This window comes from Herpailurus yagouaroundi, unplaced genomic scaffold (assembly GCF_014898765.1).
Source record: "Herpailurus yagouaroundi ecotype Mexico unplaced genomic scaffold, PumYag 192, whole genome shotgun sequence".
In the NCBI taxonomy this organism is placed as follows: domain Eukaryota; kingdom Metazoa; phylum Chordata; class Mammalia; order Carnivora; family Felidae; genus Herpailurus; species Herpailurus yagouaroundi.
In genome coordinates, this window is record NW_024412423.1 from 21,550,053 (window position 1) to 21,571,060 (window position 21,008).

General features: G+C 49.7%; 1 protein-coding gene across 9 annotated transcripts in view; it reads left to right on the top strand.

The window, feature by feature from the left end:
* Positions 1 to 21,008, top strand: part of JADE2 (jade family PHD finger 2) — a 135,569-nt gene that overhangs the window by 87,944 nt on the left and 26,617 nt on the right. For all 9 annotated transcript variants that reach the window (XM_040444491.1, XM_040444492.1, XM_040444487.1 and 6 more), the window contains 3 exons: positions 3,536 to 3,593; positions 5,641 to 5,729; positions 18,843 to 19,000. In XM_040444491.1, coding sequence (XP_040300425.1) covers positions 3,536 to 3,593; positions 5,641 to 5,729; positions 18,843 to 19,000 — 305 coding nt within the window. The remainder of the gene's footprint in view (positions 1 to 3,535; positions 3,594 to 5,640; positions 5,730 to 18,842; positions 19,001 to 21,008) is intronic.

Genomic DNA, 21,008 nt, shown 5'->3' on the forward strand with positions numbered 1-21,008 from the left:
TTGTTTCAGGAAATGAAAGGAGACCAGTGTGGCTAGAAAGTGGTGAGGAAGGGGATAGTGGTCCATGTGAACTTGTTGAGGTAGGGAGGGGCCAGATCATGTAGGATATTGTGGTAAAGAGCTTGAATTTTGCCCTTTGATCAGCAGGAAGCCTTTGAAAGATTTTAAATAGGGGTATGACATGATCTGATTTATGTTTCTTTAAAGGTCATTTTGGCTGCTGTGTGGATTCTAGATCGAGGGGTGGAGGGGAGCAACAGTGGAAGGTGGGAGATGAATGAGGAGTCCAGGCAAGAGATGAGACTGGTTTGGACCAGTGTGGTAGCAGCAGAGATGGGGGAAAGTGGATGGATTCACAGTATGTTCTGGACAGAGAGCCCCCTGGCCTTGCCAGGGGACTACTGTGGGGGTAGAGATTGCACAGAGGCTGTGGGAACTCTAGGACACCCACGCTCCCGAAGGAGAACTTCTGCTCTCTGTCTCCAGGCTGGGGATGGTGTGGGAGGTGCAAAGGGAAGGAAAAGGAGACCCTTTTCAGGGGGTCACCTTTATCCCCAAAAGCAAAACGCCTTGTGACACTGGGGTGTTTTTCCAGAGCAGACTTTGCTTTGGGAGAGATGGGAGGGGCCAGTGGAGAGAGAAAACCAGAGGCCAAGACCAAAGTGTCAGCAGCCCCCCACACACCCCACCTGGATTTCAGCTTTGGGGAAGGAGTCCTCCCTGTCTCCTAGCTGAGTTGGGGGTGGGGAGTCAAGGGACAAAAGGCTGTCCCACAGGGAAGCCCAAGCCTCATTTGGAGCTTCATTAGCCACTAACAGTGGAGGTTCACCTGAGGCAGGGAGGCCTTTGGAACAGACTTGGTTCAAAGGAAAGAAACTTCGCTAACAAAAAAAGTAGCTTCCCTCTGAAGCCTAGTTATTATTCCAATTAAGCCACACAAAATCTGCTCCCTTAATAACACCCTACCCAGAAGAATCCTGGGGTGTTTTCACGGAGGGAAGGTTGGACTGGGAGCAGGCTGAGGGTGGGGTGTAGGTCTGAAAGTTGGCAGGTTACCTGTTGGTCCTTGGGCAACAGGAAACAGCATCACGAGAAGGGTGTTGGCAATTGAAGAGCCCTGTTATAGGAGTCCTTCCTTGCTGTACATGAGCCCCTCAGGGCATTGGTAGGAGGACCCCTTACCTGGCCCAGGGTTCTCACCATATGACTAGCACTTATATGGAGAGCCAGCCACTGTGCTTAAGGTTTTACGCTGCTCTCATTTATCCTCACCAGCTGATTCTGGCCCACGGATGTGTTTAGTTTGGCCGTCTCAAAGTGTTTTTAAAAATTCTGAATCAGTTGCCAACATTTGAAGTTCAAGAGACTTCTCTAAAAATCCAGATAGAACCTTATCCTCTGGGAGGTATGTCTTTTCCAAGGTCTCTGGTCTCTTGAGGGGTAAAGCTAGGATTTGAACTCGGCACCCCTGAATCCAGAGCTTCTGCTTTTCTGCTTTGGGAAACGCTGGCTTGGAAGTGCCCTCTTTACTGGAAGTGGAGAGACACGGGCAAGACTTCAGGAGAAAACCAGTGGCTTGCGTTTATAGCACTTCTCCTCGCCCTGCCCCACCTGTGAGAGCACTGGGCTGGCAAGATGCAGGCTAGAGTCAGAGCCCTATCGAAGTCATCTTGTCACACTCAGAACCTGGAGGACTGTAAAGATGACAGCTGTGGGTGGCAGAGCATTATTGCCCCATTCAGTCCATGACCCAGGCCATGGGGCTGAAGTCTAAAGGTCAAGGGCACGTGCTCACAAGCTTTACAGTCTTAGGAAAGTCACTTAACCTCTGTGCTTCCTTTTCCTAATCTGCAAAAGGGAAGCAGTCATCATGCCCACTGGCACACAAGGGCTGTTCTGAGGGTTTCGTGAGGTCCCTGTGTAGCAGGGCATCCCCCTTTTTCTGCCACAATGAGTGTTGAGCTATTTAACCTCCCTGGCACCCATGCCGCCCGTGTCCTCAGACCTCCCCCCTGCACCTCTGCACCCTCTGGAGAGCATGTTGCCTGCACCTTTGGAGCTGGCAGCAAGCAGCCCCAGTGAATGTTTTTGTCATCCTGATCCTACTGTTGGACACTGGAGTGGGGAGAAGCTCCTGACTAAGGTTAGGTCTGAGGCAGGAGGGTCCTGGCTGGCTCAGAGGTCTGGACAGTCATGCCCCTGCCCTGGAGAGCTAATGTTCCCTTGTCTCTGCAGGGCCACAATAAGATAAAGGGAAACCCAGGGCTCGGCAGGAACAGACTTGGAGGGGTTGGCAGTGGCAGGCAGCCCATGGGAAGGTGGGGAACCTGGTTGGCCTGCAGCCGGGCTGGGCAGCAGGGGTTTTCTCTCTACTGACACTGGCTCCTTGCCCTTTACTGTGGGCAGTGAGGCAGCCCAGGTTCCAGACTAAGAGGGATGTGGTGGAAAATGCTTTGGGTCCTGAATCCCAGATCTCTTCTCACATTAGGACTCCAGCCACTGACTAGCTGTGAGACCAAGGCAGGTGAACCAGCCACTTGGTGTGCTCCCCTCCAAGAGGAGTCAAAAGCAAGTTCTGCCACTCTGGGTTCTGCGGGATTCGAGGAAATGGTGGGTGGGAAAGCACTCCCAACAGGCAGGAGCTCACAGGGCACAAAGGCAGCTCAGTGTGGGCTCAGGGATCAGACCACGTGGATTCAAATCCCAGTTCAGCCAGTTACTAGCACAACAAGGTCCTGCACCACTCCAGAAAGGGGAGCCAATAGCTCGCAACTTCCGGGTTGTTAGGAACACGAGCTGAGGTAGTGTTGGTAGAGGAATGAGCTCAGTATGGAGAGCTTCCCTTCTTACCTTGAAGTCAAATACTATAGTTGAGATAAAGTTGATTTGAACTCTAATGTGGAGAAGGACATTGGGGGAGGGAGGGCAGCCCAGCCTAGGACCAGTCACCCTGGGCTTGGTGTGTCTCAGGGACCCAACTTGGAGCCATTCTGCCCCTACCCCTTTTCCACACCCCTCTGGCCACTACTCTCAGGATGTGCCCTTAGTGCTGTGTGAGCTGGCTTGTCTCTAAACTCACATAGCAATGGTCCCTCTGGAAGAATCTTGTTTCCTCTTCCTGCCCCTCCTCGGCACCCTGCAGAACACCAGTTATAACTCGATGGGAGTGGATTCTCTGGAAGGCCTGAGTTGCCTTGAGTGGAAGCTGGGGCTGGGCAGACGCTAATCATTGTTCTGGGGCTGCTGACCCCCTTGCCCTCCTCCCTCTGTCGTCTTTGGCCAGACTCCTGCTCATCTGAGGCTCTGAGCTCAGGAAGTGGGAGATGCAGCCCCCTGCCCCACCCCCAGGAGTCCTGTGGGTGGGTGGGTGGGGAGAGGGCGAGGATGGCTGGGGAGAAGGCTACGGCAGGACCTAGTCTCATTCTTCACTGCAGCAGGGGGGAGTATGGGGAGGTAGGTGATCAGGCAATTTTCTGAGAGATTGAGGATTTCCTGTGCCTCCTGTAAATGTAATGGGGCCTGCCTTTTATTGCAGATGGAAGAGAAGAGGCGAAAATACTCCATCAGCAGCGACAACTCTGACACCACTGACAGTAAGGCCTTCCTGCTTGGGGCTCCTACAAGGAAAGCATTTAAATAATTAACAGGCCCACAGGCCCAGATTGGGGGAGGCTGCCCCATGGTCTCCATGTTGACGAAAGCATAAATCAGGCCAGGTCCTTGTGCTCCTACGAAAGTCTCCACACCCTGTGGCCTCCAGAGCCTGGTGTTCTATTCACCCTGTACCCTTTTATCCCCTAGGTCTCAGTCCCATGTGTTTTGATCTGGTTGGAAAAGATCAAATCCCTTCTGGGTGTTTGCATATGCTGCACCTGGCTCCTCAGAACACTTCCCATTCCCTCTGGCCCTTCTGTTAAATCAGGGCCCTGTAGGAAGTCTCTACACAACAGACAGAAAACCTGTTTCTTTTTATTATAATTACCCGATATGAATATCATGTCCTAACGAGCCGTAAGCTCCTTGATGAGAGGGGTTATGTTTGGCTCACTGCTGTATCCCCAGCTAGATCCAGCACATAATAGGTGTTAAATAAATGCTTGTCGAGGGAGTTAATGAGGCATCTTGGCAGTAGAATCTCAGAGGTAGACTTGTGTATGGGCTGGGTGTGGAAGCTGGATGTCCTGGGGTCAAGGGAGCCGCAAAGAAAAAGTGGTCAAAGAGAAAAGGGAGCTTAGGGAGCCTCTTCTCAAATTTGGGGGGGGGGGGGGGTAAGGGAGGTTTGTATAAGGAGAGAGCTTTTCTCTGGTACCAAAAGGCAGCTCTTCCCAGATGCTGCAGGAACCTGGGCCTGCATGAAATAGCCAAGTAAGGAGTTCTGTTCTGCCCTATGTAGGAGAGGTGCGCTGCCAGGCAGATCCCACCAACAGTGCATGCTGGTGGGAGCCCAGGCTGAGGAAGAGGCTGAACTAACTGCCAGGGAGGCTGGGCCTGGAGCCCTGTAGCTCTAAACCTCAGTCTGTTCATATGTGGTGAGCAACTGGGATTTGGGAGATCTCCAAGGCCCCTTGGAGCTCCTGGAGTTTCACAGCCCCCCAACAGCCTGAAGATAGATGCACCCAAGATGGCCAGTCCATCCCAGCCCCTTCCCTACCTCCAGGTCTCGTTCACTGTCCTTTGGGGTCTGTTTGCTCACCTTGGCTCTGGTGTCTAACCTGGCCAGCCCTTCCTCCCTGCAGCAGGAGATCACAGCATCCGGCCCTCTGTGGCCACAACCACACTGCCTGTGGCTTGTCTCAGTAGAGCCAAGAAGAACCGCATCCTCTGCTTCTAACTCCATTGCAGACGAAGGAACTCTTGAAGGCCAGGCACCTGCAAGAGTGGCTGTCTGGGCAGCTGCATCACAGTTGGGCAAGGGTACTCCCTTTCCACCAGCCCCCACCACTGTACACCCCCATGGCTGTTGCTCCTTTGACCCTTGGGGTGGAGGTCACAGTCTTTGAGTCCAGTAAGGGTCTTAAACCCTAATGATAAATCGCTAATACTTATGGAGGCGGTGGTTTGTGCCAGGGACTGTACTGACACTTTACAGGCATAATACTGTTTCATCCTCCCAACAACCTTTTGCCCCCATTTTAGAGAAGGGCAAAGTGAGACTCCAAGAGGGTAAGTCATTTGCCCAGGGTGACAAGTTAGGAAATGGGTCTACTTGTAGCATAGCGTTCTTCCCACCTCCCTTTTGTCCCTCTTTATATCCACTGGGCATCATCCCAGAGTATCTAAACCTGGGGCAGGAATGAAGAGTGGCCACAGAAGGCTTATTCTGGTCCTCCTTCACCAAGGAGGAAGCAGAGGACCAAAGAGGGCAAGGGACTTGTCACGGGTCGTACAGTAAACTAATACTGAGTCCTGGCCACTGCCTTTTATTTCCTAAGTCCCTTATGCTTAGTGAGTGGAGGAGGTATTCATGTCCGCATTCATCATTGATGAAGTCCAGAGCAGGGACAGGTGCTCACAGAGGTTTCCACCTGCTGAACATTCAAGCCAGACCCTTCCTTACAGGCTTCCTATCCTTGGATGTGGGTGGGTGGGTGGTGTTCCCTGCCTTCCAGGGGCCCCTAATGGGCTGTGCTCTCTCTGCAGGTCACGCTACATCCGCATCAAGATGCTCCAAACTGCCCAGCAGCACCAAGTCGGGCTGGCCCCGGCAGAACGAAAAGAAGCCCTCCGAGGTGGGTAGTGACAGGTGTCCAGAGAAAGATGAAGCAGTGGTGGAGAAGCCACAGGAGAAGAGACCTGTGGACGGTTAAGGGAATACAACTCTGCAGATGTATGGGAGAGAGCGTTCCTGGCAGAGGGTCCAGTCACCAGAGCGAGGCCAGAGTGGTTGAGTGGAATGAATGGGAGGAGGGGGTGTGGATGCCAAGCTTTGTAGGATGTTGTAAAAATGTTCCAAGTGAGCTGAGCAAGAAGAGGAGCCTTTCAAGGATCATAAGCAGGGTAATGACATAGCCTGATGTTTTAATAAAAGGCCCCACTGACTGCTGTGAGGAGAAAGGAGGACTCTTTTGCAGTTGTCCAGAAGAAAAGCAGTGGTGGCTGAGAGCTGAGTAGTAGCAGTGGAGAAAGAAGCAGTAGGATTTGGGGTGTTCTGGTGGCTAAGCCAAGGGTGATGGGATGTGCTGATACAGGGGTGACGGCTGTGGTCCTCGGGATCATCTATCCAGTTAGGTCATCTGCTCCTTATTCTTCCTGTTTCACCTGCATTCTAAGTCTTCCTTACTCTGACCTGGGATGTTTCTTGTGGCAGGTAGAGGTGTTTGACTTCTTGAACTGTGGAGAAGTGTGTCAGGGGTGGGTAGTGCTGGACATGCGGGGCCATTGTGATCCTGCTTCTTGTGGCCACTGACAAATCACATCCTAGGGCCACATCACTCTCTTTCAGGTCTTCAGTGCATTGCACTGGGGACAGCAGATGCCCTTGGCCCAGACGCAATTGAAAGAGCATTGAACACCCAAGAAGCAGGGGGTTTGAATCTGGGCCTTAAGAGAGACATTGTTCTGTAGCCTACAGAGTAGCCAGGAGCTGGGCTGAACACTTGACTTTTTTAATCCTTAAAAGTAACTTAGGGTTCTCAATCCTCCTCTTACAGTAAAGAAATTGAGGATCTGTATAGCCAGGACTTGACGCTCTTGAGGCCAGTAGTGCCAAGGGTAGAAGGGCCTAGAGTCTTGAGGCAGAGCTCCTGACATGGAGTGGGGGAGGGTATCTTTGTTCTGAGCCTGGAGTCCTCTCTCCCCACTAACGACAGGGGCATTCATGACTATGGGGGCCAATCCTGAGCAGCAGTAGTTAGCCAGCCCCTAAGATGCAGTGGAGGCATCTTTTGTAGAACCTTGCATTTGAAAAATAACTCCCCAGGTCCTGGAGCTGGCCTAGCCTAGGACTTTTGTATGTTTGGCAGGGGAGGGCAGGTAGTTGAGACCCGATGTCTCCCATCCCCATCCTTTAACTTAGTGTCTTCCTTTGGCCCTGTGGGAGAGGGGTGGAGATGGAAGGAGATAGCTCTAGGAATGCCGTGAGGACTGGAACAAGAGGTGGGCAGGGGGATGCTGTTTTGAGATTCTTAGTGCCCTCGTGGACTAGCCCTGCTCAGTGGCTATATGGGATGTGCTCAAGGGCACTGGGACATAAGAGGCAGAGTGTGCTCTAGAGCCCTGGGAGCCTCTGGGGCTGCCTTTCTGCTCCTCCACCCTCATTCCCCACCTGTCCTCCCACCCTCTTCTTAGAGCCACAGGGGCTCCCCAGTGGCTATGGTTGAATTAGTAAAACAATAGCCACCTTTATGTGCCTTCCAAGTACCTAGGAAGCAGGAATTCTCTTCCCATTTTGGAGATGAGGATTCTGCCTGCCCCTGCTCTCAATGTTGGAGAAGAGTTGGGCAGTTCTGGGGAGCTCCTGGGGCTGGCTGGTTCCCCAGACTCTGCCTACCCTGCTTCCTCCAAGCTCCAGGAGGAGGTGGGGCCGTTTCTCAGGGTAGAAATCCCAGGGGCAGGACTGCCATCTCTATCCTGGATAGGCCAGGAGCTGGGAGGAAACAGGTGTCTGCAAAGGCCGAGGGGAAGAGTGATTTGCATGGGGTTGAAAATTCCCCTCCCTCTTGGGTTTTCCAGCGCAGAGCCTTTGAACCTTTCTCCACCTAAAAATAGAGTTAAATCATCAAAAGGCCGTTGATGCCAGGCCTTGCTGGCTACTGGTCGTGCATGGCTCTGGGTTCGAGCCCAGGGGCCTCTGCAGGCAGCTCTGAGGCCTGACTGGCATCACCCGCCCTCAAGTCCTGGGCCCCAGGAGGGCTGAGGAAGTCCTCACTGCCTTGAACTGTCGCCAAGGACAAGCTTTTCCTCCCGCAGCAGGCTGGAGTGCAGCCTGTGAGGTTTCCCTTGTCCCCTAAGTGAGGAGGCTGAGCCATAGCCGGCATAAATTCCAAGTGATCGTGGGGCCGAGAGGAAACCATCAATGAAAGCTTCCAAATTATTTGGCTCATGAGAAGGCAGAGATGAAAAGCAACGATTTGGCGGCAGATAACGTTAACACTAAATCTCCTCTCTGGGCTGTTCCCCTCTCTTTCTGTGAATGGGTTGGAGAGGCGGGCCTTTAGAGTCTGCTGGGCCTGGGGACCAAGGGCTTTGGTCGCCCTGGTGAAAGGGGATCTGGGAGTCCCAACTTTACAGTACTCTAAAGTAAGACACCTGTGGGGTAGTTGTCACTCTGGCCCAAGGTCCCAGCCACAATGTTTGCAAATGGATGTGCATGGTGCATTCCCCTCCCTGGTGGGGAACCCTTGGTTCCCTTTGTCTCTTCATCTCTGAATGTGGACAGTGATGGCATGGGGGATTTGAGGGCCAGGAGTATATAGCATAGCAGCAGTACCAACACCTAGTTAAGCCAAAAGCCACAGAAAGGGCTGGGCTTGGGTTTATGCCAGATGGGCGACTGCCCCTGTGATGACCTGCCAGGGGCTGCCCTTCCCAGTGCACCCGAAGGTATAAATCTCAGAGCCCCATCTACACTGGAATAAGGTGCTGTAGGGCAGAAAAAAGTGTTCGGATCAGGAGTCAGGACCCTGGACAGGGCTGAGGCCTTGAGACCCAGCTTCCCCTCTGGCCTGTAACCAGTGGGTGGCCTCCCTCAGCCAGAGTTGGGGGGGGGGGGGGGGAGTACAGGTCTCAGTACTGGAGCTGAAGGGACAGGCCCCGGGATTCTTGAGAGGCTGGATTTTTGGTAAAAGTGAACCAAGTCTGAAGTTGGCCCCTTTGGTAGTAGAAGGAAAAGGTAGTGTTGATCCCAAGGACACAGGCTGCCCCCTTCCTCTGTTCTGCCTGCCTATAGGATCCCAACAAAGCTGAGATTTGTCGCTTAAGGCTTAAGTCCTGAAGGAGTAGAAGGGATTAGCCTGCCCTGGGAAGGTGGTACTAGTGTATAAACCATGCTGAGGCCTTGGATTTCTGGCCTGGCTTGTCTGACCAGATGGTATAACCATTATTGGTGCTTAACACTTTGTGGGGCCTATTTCCAAGAATCTGATGGAATCCCAAAGATTATTCTTTTAAATATTAATACCAGGCCCCCATCCCATCCCACCTCACCCCCAGGAATTCTGACTTAAATGGCCTGGAGTGTAGTCCCAAGTATCTGTTCTTTTTTAAAGCCCTTTTGTTGGTCTACTGCCACAGACCTTTCTCCTTAATTTACTAAGACAGGAGGTCCTGGCTTGATCCTTCCTGGAAGGACCCTGAGGTTGAAGGAGGAAGAGGAGGCTTTCCAGCCTGTTTCAGTGAACTAAGCAAAAGCAGGCAGTGTGGTTGAGGGCAGGCCCCCAGCTGACCCCTACTCACATAGTGGCCAGGGGGACAGACAGGTTTCCATCGCCCTGGCCGAGCTATGAAGGAGTTCTGGAGGAGAAATGAGGCCAGCCCCCTAGGTTGGAGGCTGCTGTTTGAGGCTGTGTCTTCCTCAGGCCTGGGCAGAAAGGTAGAAGGAAGGGCAGGCCAGGTGGTGGGGTTTCCCCTCCAGACAGGGTTTTCAGGAAGTCTGAGTCCCCGGAAATCAGCCAGTGGGCAGGGACATGGGTCTCCAGGACCCAAGAGCTACTGATAATGATTAAACTCAGCAAGCACTTGAGAACGCCTGATAGGCCCAGCTGGGTGCTAGGGGTACAGAAAATGCAGGCCCTGTCCCTGGGGAACTGGTCCTTTGACTGGCAGCAGGATGCAGGTGCTACACAGGAAAGTGTCCGTTATGGGAGGTGCAGCCAGCTTTGCCACTGAGGAGCTCTGTGACTTTGGGCAAGTGACTCTATCTCCCTGAGCCTGCAGGTCGTTATCTGTAGAGCCCTGCCATGGAGTTTCTGTTCAGTAGATAGGACTGTCCTTTGCTGAGGCCTCTGAAGCCTGAAGGTGGAGGAGATCCCAGAAATAAGTGGAGGTAAAACTGGCCTCCCTGGGGTCAAAGCCTTGATGGTCCCAGAACAGGGTAGGTAGGAGTTGGGACCTGACCGTCAGCTTCCTTTGCAGGCCCTGGTGACAAATCAGTATATCCCTAGAGGAGAGAATAGGGCCTCTCTGCGGGTTCCACAGGGGCCCTTCACCAATGCTCAGCTTCTTGCCCTAAGGGAAGAAGGGGCATGCTAGAAAAAAGTGATTCTTGTGAACAGTTTCTGTCACCACTGAGGTGTCTGCCAGCACCAGTGTCCGTGAAAATTCCTATAGAAGTCTCCCCCACCCCTTCTGAAAAAGCAGCAAGTGAAGAGCAAGGATGAAGCTTATTGGCTTGACCTGTTGTTTCTAAAAATGGGACCCTTCAACCTTGGGTGAAGGCACGGGTAGCCAGAATGTATTGCTGAGATGCAAAACCACAGGATAAATAAGATGTTTTCCTGGAGGAGTACAGGTGCTATGCAGATGTTTGAAATGACAGATTTTATATTAAAACAGTGATGGCATATATTGTAACAAAATGCCCATAATCTTGAGAGGTCAAACAGGAGAAATCGAAAAAGGTTTCATGTTTGCCCTGTGGTCTTAAGCTATGTTTATAGCCAGCGGCTCCTCTGCTGCCCCATGAGGCAGTAAGGCAGCCAGGCGGGCAATGAAGGGGAGCCCTTCCACTGGGTTAAGTGCCTACTTTCTGAGACTCTCGCCGCCTTCCTCTGGGGTGGGGGGCAGAATCCACTTCTAGTATAGTTAGAAACACCACTGCTCCTGCCAGCTGGAAATTCCTCCTGGCCTCTGGGGCTTCTCTTGCAAAAGAAATGTGTGTAATAAATTCTTTAAAGAGCAGGAAGTGCTGTTATCCTTGTGAAAGAGAAAGAGGGTGTGTGTGACAGAGACAGAGAGAGAGGAGGGGGGAGAAGTGTCTGACCAAATTAACCTAGTGGTAGCTTGGATGGGGCTGGGCAGAGTGTGGCTACACTCAGAGTGCTTCTCTGATGTTTTATGCCTAATTTAAGTTTGTTCTTGGCTTGAGATATTTTTATCGTGTTCCAGCCCAAGAAAGAGTTCTTTTTTTTTTCTCATATCAAAGTATCCTATTTATTTCAATGGCAAATATAAAGGAATTAAACTACACACTAATAAAAATATTTAATTGTTAAAAATTCAAACAAAAATTCCCAAAAAAGTAGTAAAGCCAAGGAAATACCCTCATCAATTAATCTCAAAACTTCACTGTAGAAGTAGTCTAAAAAATTTTCATTGCAAAAAAGCTCATATAGTGTCATCTACTATTATCAGTATTATCGCTAATTACCACTTGACTACATTTTATATCATCTAGTCTAGCACAAGAAGAAAAGTTATTGAAGATCAAAACACATGCATATGCTTCTTCAATATCAAAGTATTATCTGTATTATTAGGAACTTCAGGTTTATAAGCAAAGGGTTCTGATCAAATAAACTGACCCAAAGAGTCTTAACAATCCCCTCAGCCTATGAACTGGTCTTCTTTCTGACTCTAGGCCCTGGCCTCTCTTTTCTTAGAGCATTTTCTTTTTTTTTTTAATTAATTAATTAACTAATTAATTATTTTTAATTTTATTTTTTAAAATTTACATCCAAATTAGTTAGCATATAGTGCAACAATGATTTCAGGGGTGGATTCCTTAGTGCCCTAAGCACTAAATTCCTTAGTGCCCATTTAGCCCATCCCCCCTCCCACAACCCAACCAGTAACCCTCAGTTTGTTCTCCATATTTATGAGTCTCTTCTGTTTTGTCCCCCTCCCTGTTTTTATACTATTTTTGCTTCCCTTCCCTTATGTTCATCTGTTTTGTCTCTTAAAGTCCTCATATGAGTGAAGTCATATGATTTTTGTCTTTCTCTGACTAATTTCACTTAGCATAATACCCTCTAGTTCCATCCACGTAGTTGCAGATGGCAAGATGTCGTTCTTTTTGATTTCCGAGTAATACTCCATTGTATATATATATCACATCTTCTTTATCCATTCATGCATCGATGGACATTTGGGCTCTTTCCATACTTTGGCTATTGTTGATAGTGCTGCTATAAACATGGGGGTGCATGTGTCCCTTCGACACAGCACACCTGTATCCCGTGGGTAAATGCCTAGTAGTGCAATTGCTGGGTCGTAGGGCACTTCTATTTTTAGTTTTTTGAGGAACCTCCACACTGTTTTCCAGAGTGGCTGCACCAGCTTGCATTCCCAAAGAAAAAGTTCTTAAAAGAAGAAATATCTGACTGGTTCCTTGGCAGTATTGCAGTGATTAAAGTACAATGCAGGCCTCAAATGAGTGCTTTACTTCTTTGAGTCTCAGTTTCTCTGTCTGTAAAATGGGGGTAATATGAATTAGGTGAGGTTAAGCGTGTGTGTGTGTGTGTGTGTGTGTGTGTGTGTGCGTGTGTGTATGTGTATGTATATATCATGTACAAAAAGCATTTAGCATGCACCTTGTTTTAACAGGACAATGACTTTTCAACATTAGCTATTGTTTCTAAAGAGATGAAGTGCTCAGAAAAAGCAATTGTGATTTAAAATGAGGTATTTGGAGGGTGCCTGGGTGGCTCAGTCAGTTAAGCATCCCACTTCACCTCAGGTCATGATCTCGCAGTCCATGAGTTTGAACCCTGTGTCAGGCTCTGTGCTGACAGTTCAGAGCCTGGAGCCTGCTTTGGATTCTGTCTCTCTCTCTGTCCTTCCCCTGCTTGCGTTCTCTCTCTCTCTGTCTCTCTCTCTCTCTCTCTCTCTTTCCCTCAAAAATAAACAAACATTAAATAAATAAACAAACAAAATGAGGTATTTGGTAGTAATTTCACTTGGCTTTTTCAAGACAGACCCTCCATTTTGGGGGAGATTAGGAGGAGGGTGCCACTCCTACCTTTACTCCTAATGTGGACAGAGGTCAAGGAGAGGCACTCTTGGCCAGGCACTCTTGGCCAAAGCTGTTTTCATTGGCTTTGGGACAGTGACCAACACCAGTTCCTAAAGTCCACCTAGAGGGACCTTTCAGTTCAGCTCCCTGCCTCCACTCTCCCTACTAGGCAGGACAGGAAGCTTCAGAGTTTAATCATACTTAGACAAATCCTGGGGTTCATTCATTCATTCATTCATTTGTTGTAAACCATTTCTTTTTCATTTTCTTTTTCTTGTTTTTTTTTTTTTTTTTTTTTTTTTGAGAGAGAGAGAGGGGGCAAATGAGTGAGGGTGGAGTGAGAGAGAGAAAGAGAGAAGTGGGGCTCACCCACTGCAGGGCTCGAGCTTGCAAACTGTGATTTCATGTCCTGAGCCAAAGTCAGATGCTTAACTGGCTGAGCCATCCAGGTGCCCTGTTGTACCCCATTTCTTGAGTACCTGGTGCATGCCAGGCACTGTGCCGTAGAGAGGCACCATGATAAACCAGACACATGCAGTCTCTGCTTTTCTCAGCTTAATTACTAGAGGAGATGGACATTAAACAAATTATTACACAAATAATCATATTTTATAATTATGACAAGTGCTGGAGCCTTTCCTTAAGTAACTGAACTTTCTCTTGGTGTCTCTTGGTCTGAAATACTCTCTGATACAATAATTCCCCCTTGAGAAAAGGAAACAGGCCAAGGTCCCAGGATGAAATAGTCAAATAACATCCACAAGTCTTGTGATCACATATGAAATACAAGAGCTCTGTGCATAGCATAGTGAAAGTTGCCTGTTGTCACTGTCTTTGCTTCAGGAGGTCGTACCAGACTCCACTGATGGTTTCTGGCAGAGTCTGTTTGGGGTTCTTCCTGGGGAAGTAGGTGTGGAAAACCAGACAGATGGCTCAGTGGCTGTAGTCTTCAGTCTCAGGAAAAGGAAATGGAGTTCAAGGCCATGTGCATTGTTGCTAGATCTGGGGAGAACACGGTCTTCGGCTCCCTCCAGAGCCATATTGGCACTTTGGCATTCAGACTGGTTATTAAACATTCTTCATACTGTTTGAAGTTTTAGACCTTTAACCATTCTTCATACTGTTTGAAGAAGCTACAATTAACATCTCCCAGGCAGCTCAGAACTTGGTTGCTAGGCAGCAGACCTTTAAAGACAATTTGTCATTTTCTGCCATAAGAGAAAAAATAGTAAACATTCACATTCTTGGAAAATCGCTTGTTTTCCAACTTCCAACTTTCTCGCCATGACAAGGCCTCCAGTTCATCGGTGTCCATTTTATTCTTTATTTAGTTTTCATAAATAATTCAAAGGCATTTTAGAAGAGTAATTGAGCTTCTTTCAAGCATAACCTCTGGCTGTTTAGAACAAAAAGGATGTTTGGGTGATAGTGGGGTTGCCATATTTGTGGACAGGTGTTTTGTTTTTTGTTTTTCTTTTTTTTTTATTTATTTTTTTTTTTTTATTTTTTTTTTTCAACGTTTATTTATTTTTGGGACAGAGAGAGACAGAGCATGAACGGGGGAGGGGCAGAGAGAGAGGGAGACACAGAATCAGAAACAGGCTCCAGGCTCTGAGCCATCAGCCCAGAGCCTGACGTGGGGCTCGAACTCACGGACCGCGAGATCGTGACCTGGCTGAAGTCGGACGCTTAACCGACTGCGCCACCCAGGCGCCCCATGGACAGGTTTTATATAAATGCACAGAGGCTCCTTTGGAAGGTACAGAGTACCAAGGTGCCCAGCTTATATGTAGCCTTGGGCAGTAACCCAAGAAAGTGGTGGTAGATTCGTGAAAGGCTTTTGAGTCATTCAGCCTTTGTTGGCACCTTGCATGTGCTAGGCCCTATGTACACTGTTGGGCCCCAGCCTGTGACCCAGCTGGACCTCACTGAACTCACCTCCTTCATGTGGGGACTATGGAGTAGGAAACCAGGGGATTCCAGTACAGGACCTGTGGGAGTTCACAGGAAGCCCAGAACCCAGCCTGGGATCCGGGAAGGTTTCCCAGAGCACATGTGGACCCGTCTGAGACCTCCAAGATGAAACAGGCCAGCCCCACTTTGGCAAGAGAGAAGAGCGTCCCAGCAGGGTCCTCCCATGTGCCAAGAGTGAAAAAAGTGCTCAGGAGACTGAAGTGTATTTGTGTGGCCACAGGGCCTGGTAGGCCCTACAGCTCAGCCTGAGGGAACAGTGGAAGGCCATTCAAGGGCTTGGAGTTTGCAAAGGCCACCATCTAATTTACATAGTCCAGCCTTTGGGGAAGCTATCTGATTTGGCTTCTGTGCAGGCAATGAGCAAGTGGCCAAAAGAGGCAGAGGGGCTGTGGGGGGAGTGTTGGGTGGCTCATGGCCTAGGATCCTGTGCCACTTGCAGCATATAGGACCTTGTGTAGGTTATTTAACTAACTTTAGTTTCAGAATAGGGATGATGGTAGCATCTACCTCACAGAGTTAGTGTAAGGACTCAAATTAATTGAAGAACTGCCTTTAGACTGGTGCTGAATACCCAGTGCTCCTTAAGTGCTGGCTGCTACTATTAGGATAGTGCTCCCCTGCCTGAATTTCCATCAGTCCCCTGCCCAAAAGGACCACTGTGTCCAGTCTGCCACCTGCTACCTAAGTGACCTAGGATGAAACTTGGAACTGTCTTGGGGCTAGACTCTCTCTCTCTCTCTCCCCCTTTCTCTCTCCCTCCTGAATCTCTGATCCAGTTGAGCCTGGGATCCCTTCCTGCAGAGTTCTAGTGCCACTCCTGTTCCTACCTCAGGGCCACCTCTCCCCTGCTGGTGTGGCTTGGCATTCTGGCTTCCCAGACTCCAGCTTGGGTAGTGTGCTGGTCCTTGGGCTTTGAGCCCTGCTTGGGGATTTCAACCTGCATATATCCGTGAGGTATCTCACCCTGTTAGTGCGTGTTCAAAAAGCTCTGCCAAGGGGCGCCTGGGTGGCTCAGTCAGTTATGCGTCCGACTTCAGCTCAGGTCACGATCTTGCGGTCCGTGAGTTCGAGCCCCGCGTCGGGCTCTGTGTTGACAGCTCAGAGCCTGGAGCCTGCTTCCGATTCTGTGTCTCCCTCTCTCTCTCTGCCCCTCCCCCGTTCGTGCTCTGTCTCTCTCTGTCTCAAAAATAAAAAACGTTAAAAAAAAAAAAAAAAAGCTCTCCCAAGGAGCCAGCTGGGGGTCTCAGACTCCTCAGATAATTCCCCAGAGTGGGCCATTCATTCATTCTTTCATTCATTCATTTCATCACTATTTACTGAACACCTGCTATGTGGCAGTCTTTATGCCAGGCACTGAGAACATAGCAGAACACAGGACTGCTTTGGCAGGGGAGATGGCAAGAAACAAACCACAGGAGCACACCAGTTAATTGTGGGGGTGTTAAGTGCTGGGACGAGAGGCAGGATGACAGGGTGGAACATGGCTCTGTGGGGCAGTTGGTGCTCCCTGAATCAAGGTGATCAGGGAAAGGAATCCTGAAAGAGATGATGCTTATACTATAGTGCAGGATGAGAGAACTGCAAAAGGTTTCAGGCTTACCCGTGCCTTTTTGGAGGGGCACTTAGTGACCGTAGTGAAGGGTTGATTTCTCGAGCAAGGTGATACGCCCTCCTGGGTGGGAGGCTCCCCATGGCATTGGAGTGACAGGGCTTCGACCTATACCACTTGGCTTACCTGGATCAGGAGAATTTGGAGGCAGTGATGAGCTGACTATGGGTTCCATTCACCCCACCAGGTCCTGTCCTGGGGCCCAGAGGGGAATAGCCCAGCTCCAGCCCTGCTGGGCTCGTAAGAGGCCTTAGCTGGGAAAGACCCATGCCAGCAAAGGGGGACTTGTGAAAGACAGACAGCACAGAAGCACCCACTGCCTGAGTTTGTGTTCTTGTATCAGCTGCCTTACTGCTTGCTAATAAGATATGCAAATTATCAGGGCTGTGAAATCTTCCCCACATTTCATCTTCTGCTTAATTAGCATTTAATCGTAATCTCATTTTAATTTTTTCACACTGGCACCCTAATTAAATGTTAGGGTGTTAGTCTTAACAATTAAATTATATTGGCAAATAGAGTCTTCAAGAAACTTGACCTTTTTCAAGCCAGGGCGCTCTCTAGCTAGATGCAAATGTTAATTAGATTTCTGGACGATGTTGCCTCAAGCCCCCTTGGTGCACCCATTTCAGTTGTTTTCTTGCTGTTGTGGCCCTAGATTCAAATGAGACACACACAGCCAAGTGATCTGGGCCCCTGGCAGGCAGAGGTTGCCACTGAACGTGTTGGTCATGAACCCCTGGAAGGCCAGTGATGCTGGTTTTTCTGGGGAGTGTTTGGTTTGGAATTTGGTCATAGGCCTAGAAAACTCATTGAAGTGGTTTCTCAACTTGTGATTCTGATTTGATAATCACTGGGAAAGTTGGTGCCTAAGCAAGTCACATAGTGTCTGGAGCTGCCACCAGGTCCTGCAATATCCCTTTGCGGGAGGCCACAGTGAGGTCAGGCAACTGGGCAAGAGAGGCATTTGCTGGTGTCAGCTGGGGCTGGGCTTGGAGACTGTTCCAGGGTGGAAGGCAGGGAGTCGGAGTTGGGGGGGTGGGCAACAGACAGAACATTGGGAAAAGCAGATTCCCCCTGAGTTCCCTGTAGCCCAGAAGAAAACCAGAGCATGAGGGTGCAGACATTCATGGCCTGGTCCTGAGAAGTTTTGGATGGGCTTGACTAAGAAGGAATGCAACCTTCTCTTCTTCTTACTATGTCACACACAGAGGATGGCACTTTGTTGCCCCGGCTGAGCAGGAGACACAGTGTCCTTGTTCTTGAGGGATGTTGGAGTCCCTGGCTCATGGGAAGCTATTCTCTGAGCTGCCCCTGGGGACTGGCCTCTCCCTCAGCTACTTATGTAAGAATCTGATATTTGCCTGGGGTTGGTGCCCTGTACTTCTTCACACCTCCATTTGAGCCTGTGGTTGCAGTACTAACATAATTTTAAGTTTTTATTTATTGATTTTGAGAGAGAGAGAGAGAGAGAGAGAGAGAGAGAGAGATTGAGGACATGAGCAGGGGAAGGGCAAAGAGAGAGAATCCCAAGCAGGTTCCATGCCATTAGTTCAGGGTCTTGTACTCAGTACCATGAGATCATGGTCAGACGCCTAACTGACTGAGCCACACAGGCGTGCCCCCACCCCCAGCTTTTTTAAGTTTTTATTTATTTATTAAAAAAAAATTTTTTTAATGTTTATTACTTTTGAGAGAGAGGGACAGAGCAGGGGAGGGCCAGAGAGAAAGGGAGACACAGAATCTCAAACAGGTTCCAGGCTCTAGCTGTCCGCACAGAGCCTGACACGGGGTTCGAATTCACAAATCATGAGATCATGACCAGAGCTGAAGTCGGCCGCTTAACTGAGGCACCCAGGCACCCCTTTATTTATTTATTTATTTATTTATTTATTTATTTATTTATTTATTTATTTATTTATTTTTGAGAGATTGAGGACATGAGCAATGGAGCGTAATTTTAAACCTTCAGTAGAAATCCCCCAAGCAGTCACTTAATGGCAGTATTGCATTCACAGAAGCCTTCCTGCCATCTGATTTTTCCCTTAGGTTTTTGGCCTTTCTCAGCAAGTTTTTCCTCTTCCCTGAGTTCTACTCCCATCCATCATTCAAACTCTGTTCTTTAACAGATCAGAACACAGGTGAATTCCGTTCAGCACATTTATTGAACATCTCTGTGCAGAGCCCTGTGCTGAGTTCAGGGAAGGTGTGTTAATGTAATTATTGCTTTTGTGTTGGCTTCTTACTTTGAAGTAAAGTGGGGGCAGTGTGGTGCGGACAGAAAGCCCACTGGAGTTGCATTTGCCTTTTCCTGCCCTGGCTGTGGAGCAGACCACCCTGAGGCACTCTTTCCACTCCTGCTCCTGACAGGTGTTCCGGACAGACTTGATCACAGCCATGAAGATTCCAGATTCCTGCCAGCTCAGCCCGGATGACTACTACATCCTGGCCGACCCATGGCGACAAGAATGGGAGAAGGGCGTGCAGGTGCCGGCTGGAGCAGAGGCCATTCCAGAGCCTGTGGTGAGGTAAGTGGGGCATCCCAGGCTGGGAGACCCTAGATAGGGGAGGCTGGGACAAGGGACCTTTGTAGCCTGTCTCTGTTCTTAGATTCTTTGGTCCCACAAACCATTGAAAATTTCCAGAAATACTGGCAGTTTGCCTTTGAGGCTGAGGGCCCGGACTTGGGCTCAGCTCTGGAGCCAGATGGCTTAGGTTCAAATTGCCACTCACATTCAGTCTGACATTGGGCCAGAAACATAACCTCTCTGGGCCTTGGTCTTCTTGTCTGTGAAATGGGAATGACGATGGTACATCTACCCCCTATGGTGGTTGAGATGACATAGGGAAACGACGCCTGGAAGACATTTGGCATGGGACCTGGCTCACGCAAGCACTCAGTAAAAACAGGCCATGAGTTGTCTTCACATCAGTCCCAACTGGGTCCCACAAGCAGGTCTTATCTGGGAAATCTCCAGGCTTTTAAATAGTCTTTAAGTCAGGAATAAGCCATGCTCTTGACTTGTTAACTCCTTTTTGAGAGTTCTAAGTGGGAGGGAGTTGAATGCTGACACACAGCAGATGCTCCGGAAGCAGTTGCTTCCGGAATCCCAGGAGGATTCCCTGCCAGGGCAAGGTAGGAGCTAGGTCAGGGTATATCCTCTCCAGGCTTTGTAGCCTTCAGGTCTTGTGGATCACAGAGACCCGTGGTGCCTCATGACTGTGGCCTTGCCTCCAGCAACAGAGGTCAGCCAAGTGATGCTTTCTGCATGCTACAAAATCCTCGAAGTCATGTCTCTGGGTAGAGGGACCTGATGTCCTGACCTCCCCAGCCCACCGGCACTCTTGGCCTTGGCAGCCCCATAGCTCTCACTTAGGCCCATTTTGACCAGGCCTGGGGCAAAGATTCCAGCCCTGACCTCCCTTGACATTGGCACTGTTGCTTTCCAGTAGCCACACCTAAGAGTGCCCGCCTGGTGCCAGACCTGTGCTGGACACGGAATTACAGAGGCAGATAAGACTCTGAATGCTGCTTATGTGCTCTGTGAGGATCGGGGGCTGGGCAGAGCCCAGAGCTCATCCTGTGGCTGCTGAGGGCTGAGTGCTGGGCCCTCTGACAGTCAGGGGAGCTCTAGTATTCTCTGGAAGGGAGAATATGTGGGATTTGGAGAGGAAATGTATTCTCCACATCCCCTCCCCAGGGCCAGAAATGTGGATTAAGCTCCTAGCCAGTTTGACACCTTTACATCTGCAGACTGTGCAGACTGAAGAACTACCACTAACCTATTTGAACTAGTTTTCTCCTCTGTAAAATGGACCCGATAACAGTAGCTGCCTAATGGTGTGGCAGGGATGAAATGAGAATACACACGGCAAGGGCCCAGGGCAGTAAAGGGGAGGGGCAGGCCACCAGCTGGGCCGAGAGGGGATTCCTGATTAGGCTTGGCCCAGCTGTCTGTCCTCCCTCCTCGATGTCAATGTCAGGTGGTTCCGGAAACATCCAATGGCCTGGGTAATTAATTGCAGATGCTTCCACACCAGTAGCTTGGCTTCTGTCTGCCTGCGTGGTGCTTTATCTGTTGACATCAAGAGGAGAGCACGTGTTCAGACTGCTCTGGCTTTTCTAGGTGCATTCCCTGCATATGCTCAGCTGCTCTAAGCTGACAGGAGCCAGGCACTCCCCTCCTGTCTGTGCTCTTTGGAGAGGATAGACTAGAGGTAGGGAGGGGCTGTTTCCTTTGCAAAGTCTTCCCTATCTCCCTCCAGCGCAGTCCCGCCATCTTCCAGGGCACCTCCCATTGCAAGGCCCTTATCTGGAAGCCAGCACAGCAACCACCATGGTCAGAACTATTAACAGCAGTGCTTCCTGAGGATTCACTGTGCTGAGTCTGCTATGTTCATCTTCTCATTTAATTACCATATCAGCCCTATAAAGTACATCTTACTGTCCCCATTTGATAGATGAGGAAGTTGGGAAATTCTGGGGAATTCCCTGTATGACCGCCAGGGCCTAGTGGGCTGGGCCAGGAAGTCACA